Source organism: Cariama cristata, unplaced genomic scaffold (assembly GCF_000690535.1).
Source record: "Cariama cristata isolate BGI_N322 unplaced genomic scaffold, ASM69053v1 scaffold15481, whole genome shotgun sequence".
Lineage (NCBI taxonomy): Eukaryota > Metazoa > Chordata > Aves > Cariamiformes > Cariamidae > Cariama > Cariama cristata.
In genome coordinates, this window is record NW_009599946.1 from 1 (window position 1) to 4,288 (window position 4,288).

Here is a 4,288-nt window from a genome sequence, read left to right on the forward strand (position 1 = left end):
AGCCCCGGGGCTCTGGTACGGGCCTCGTACCTAAAGCCCCCATCTCTCTCCCATCGCTTCTTCTGGCAATGTGTTAGGTGGACCTTTCCAAAGACATCCAGCACTGGGAGTCCCTGAAGCCTGAGGAGAAGTACTTCATCTCTCACGTCCTCGCCTTCTTTGCTGCCAGCGATGGCATCGTCAATGAAAATTTGGTAAGTGTGTAGAAACAGTCCTGATGGAAACGTTGCTTTGTGAAGATAACCAGGTAATTACACGTTTGATATGCTTGCTGGGTGATCTAGCCTGTTAGCTAAATCATGCAGTGTTACAGCATTGCAACATAACGCTAATTAGCAAATTGGGGTTGCCTTTGTAATCCACAAGTTTGCCTACTCCCCATGGTGCACCGAGTGTTTCTTTACACTAACACTGAACTGAGTGGTTCAGAGCCCTTGTTCTGCTTCTACCCTCTCAGCGCTCTTCTTCCTAATGGGAGACAAGTAAAACTAGGAAGTTTTCCCATTTCTCTTGGGACCAAAGAATAGCTCATGACTTGCAACTGTGAGGGACTACTGCTCTTCATATTGCTGTTAATGATTCATATGTCTGGAATCAAGCTGAAGAGGATTCTGTGGGCTAAGCAAGAGCTGTTATAGACAGCATCAATGCCTCTAACCTGCAACTTAATTACAAATGCTTTTGCAAACACTCAATTTACTTCCTCTAGGTGGAGCGGTTTAGTCAAGAAGTACAGATCACAGAAGCTCGTTGTTTCTATGGCTTCCAGATCGCCATGGAAAATATACATTCAGAAATGTACAGTCTTCTTATTGACACCTACATTAAAGATTCTAAAGAGAGGTTTGTATTGCTTGACGATGAAAGGTTCAAAACTCTCAAAAGTGTTGAGATTTAAATGATGCATATCAGTCACTCTCTGACTTTAAGGCTAATTTTAGGATTTAAACTAGACTTATATAAAATACTACTGCTGCTTAAGAGTAGCTTTACTTCAGAATATCTTTCTTCTCTGAAGCATATGAGCAAGAACTCACTTAGTTTAGGAGTGAAACTGAAACCACTTAATACTGAAATAAAGAAATGATACTATGTAAAAGATGGAGCAGTCAAATAAGGGGAGTGATTTAAATTACAGTAAGTGCTCATGTGGAGGACCTCTGCACCTACTAGAAAGCTATGTAGGAAAGTTTCTCTGAGAATGATACCACTTTTATTAAAATATCATCTGTAAATCCCAGTGCATTTAGTTAAGGTAAGAATAGAGCTAGATCGGTGCAAAACAAGATGAGGAAGGAAACTTAATTACCAGAGTGGAGGTGCAGAGCACTTGTAAGTGAACAAGACAATCTATGGCAGTGAATGCTTATTGTACTAGTTGTGATGATGTGCTATCCTAATGAGTGTTATCCTTCTTAGGGAGTTTCTGTTTAATGCTATTGAAACATTACCATGTGTTAAAAAGAAGGCTGACTGGGCCATGCGCTGGATTGGGGACAAGAAAGCAACATATGGTGAGTACATCTATTGGAAACAAAGTAAAATTTCTTCCCTAAAAAGGATGGAAGAACCACAGTTTCTCCAGGCTTCACAGTTCACAGGGGTTATTGCTGTCACAGCGCAGAGTACCTGCTTTCAGGTAGGAGATACTGATATAATTCTGGAAATGAAGAAAATTTTCATCTTGCAAATGAGCTACAGACATGAAATTTTGTAAAATTGCTGGCACTTTGAATAATGGTAACTCATGTAGCAATCTTCATATGCTTGGCTCTATGATCAAATTTTAAATTGCTGTTATGTGTCCAGAACTGTGCTGGCCATCTATCTCCAACAGACATGTACAGTTGGAGGTTGCAGCTCCTCTGCCTTACTGATTCTTGATGTCAGGTGATTTCAAAGGTGAGATGAGATGGTACAGATCGTTATTTCACTAGTATTAAAGCATTCTTCATGGCCAAAGTTCCTTACTTAATCAAAGATGAGCAGACACTGACTTAAATCAGGTGGTGTTTTTCAGTGTGCAGTCCTTGAAAAAGGATGGTATTGATGGTTACCCTGCAGGAAGGAGCCTTGGCTTCAGCTGCTTAGTAGCTACACCAATTAGTTTTTACTTCCTCTCATGTTTAAAAGTTTTGCTTAATAACCAGAAGCCTTTACTGTAATAGCTTTTAAGGGATGGGCCATAACACACTTAAGCAGAAACTATTTCATCCTCCTTGGAGGATGCAGTTCACTATTCTATTTGCAGCTCCTGTGTATTAATCCTGTTAAGTTCTCTGTGTGATACTACTATCAATCTCTTCCTAACAGGAGAACGTGTAGTAGCTTTTGCAGCAGTGGAAGGAATCTTCTTTTCTGGCTCTTTTGCATCAATTTTTTGGCTGAAGAAAAGAGGATTAATGCCTGGACTCACATTTTCTAATGAACTCATCAGCAGAGATGAGGTATGAATCAAATTCTAGCAGTTAAGATGGTATTATGCCACAGCAGTAGCTGAAAGTAATGGTACTCAATTGGAGCCTATACTTTAAAACAGGAGTATGTTTAGAAACAGGCAGTCTATACAGCTCACTAAAGTGTGTAAACATGTCATCGTGGATCTTACAGCAGTCAATGAATCAACTTAGCATTTTACTTCCTATAAAGTAGTTTGAAGGTTCTCACCAACACTTGCACTCAGTATGCCTTGCTATTTGGAGCAAGTGCAGCTAGTATCGGCTGAACTCATTTATGCCTTCTGGTTAGACAGAAAGTTGTCTGCAGAAAACACTAACATGGCAAGTGCAAAGAAGGTGCCTAGATATTGGGCTGTTTTGTGCTACTGATTAGAGTGGCTCTTTTAAACCAGTGTTCCTGAAATAATTTTCTGAAACTTTTTTCCAGGGCTTGCACTGTGATTTTGCCTGCCTCATGTTCAAGCACTTGATACACAAACCATCAGAGGAGAGAGTAAAGGAAATCATCATGAATGCTGTTCTCATAGAACAGGTAATTGTCTGTTTCTTGTTTAGGAACTTGATCACAATTAAGTGGAAAGCTGGGGAGCTGTTGGGTATAAAATTAACCTAGACAGTACAGAGCAAATACCAGTTTCTGTACATAAAATGCTTCTATTATCTGCAGGAATTCTTGACGGAGGCACTGCCTGTAAAGCTGATTGGCATGAACTGCACTTTAATGAAACAGTACATAGAGTTTGTAGCAGACCGGCTTATGTTGGAACTGGGATTTAACAAGGTAAGGCTCTAATACACTGAATCTTTCATGGGGAGAAGATAATTTTAATTTTCTCCAGAAACCCAAATCCTAAAATGGCTGCAGCAATATTGGTATAACTTGTAAAATCATTTAGCAGTCCTGCTGCTAGATCTTGTTTGGAGACCCAGAGAAGGAAAAACAAAAGGATGCTGTGGAAAAACAGCTGAATATGACTTACTGTTCGGTCTACTGCAGCCAAAAGATGGGAACAAATACAGTAGAGAAGGCTTGGGGCAGAGATTTTTCTTTCACTACGTAGTAAGCCTGCTGATGTTGGCATTAGCCTCCTTCCAGCTGATCTCTAATGCTCTCACATATTCAAGAAGTGAGCACCTGTAGTGACTATAGAATTGCCTTTGCCTTTCAGATATACAAAGCAGAGAATCCTTTTGACTTCATGGAAAACATCTCTCTGGAAGGCAAGACCAATTTCTTTGAGAAGCGAGTAGGTGAATATCAGAGGATGGGAGTCATGTCGAAGCCCACAGACAACTCTTTCACCCTGGATGCAGAATTTTAAATGAACTGAGACCATATGAGTTAGTGTCTATGCCCCCCTGTTTACAGGGAAACATTAAATATATTGAGTCACAGTGTGACTTGATTCTTGTACTAAAATCCCACTCTTGAAAAGTGTGGTGATATTGGTACTTTTCAGGAGGCTAGTGTAGCTCCAGCAGTAAAATCCCCTTTTATTAGACTTTGCCAATGATATTTAATTCATAGAATGTTTAGATGTCTCTTACAACATATGCTACTCCATTTTGTGAAAGATACAGGCACTTTCCTTCTGCAAGATGGGAGGTTATGGGCAGTGATCGTTAGCTTCTGCTATTCTCCCCATAAACAAAGGAGCAGTTGAGAAATTCTAGTCTTAAATTCATTGAATACTCTACAGGAAACTCTGGAGGCAACTACATGACCTCACTGCTTTCTTAGCAGGTTTTAAGTTTACCTTTTTTATTATTGTTTTAATAGTTTGTACATAAACCTGGCACTTTAATGTTTAAAATAAATAGCTGTCTTG

At 39.7% G+C, this 4,288-nt stretch overlaps 1 protein-coding gene across 1 annotated transcript; it reads left to right on the plus strand.

Annotated features, from left to right (window-relative positions):
* Nucleotides 1–77: 77 nt before the first annotated feature.
* Nucleotides 78–4,066, plus strand: LOC104169054 (ribonucleoside-diphosphate reductase subunit M2; the record flags this gene model as incomplete). The annotated part of the gene is made up of 7 exons (XM_009709860.1): nucleotides 78–194; nucleotides 710–843; nucleotides 1,420–1,514; nucleotides 2,314–2,447; nucleotides 2,887–2,991; nucleotides 3,127–3,240; nucleotides 3,629–4,066. Coding segments are annotated over 7 exons (852 nt in total), but the record flags the coding sequence as incomplete, so codon positions are not given.
* Nucleotides 4,067–4,288: the final 222 nt, after the last annotated feature.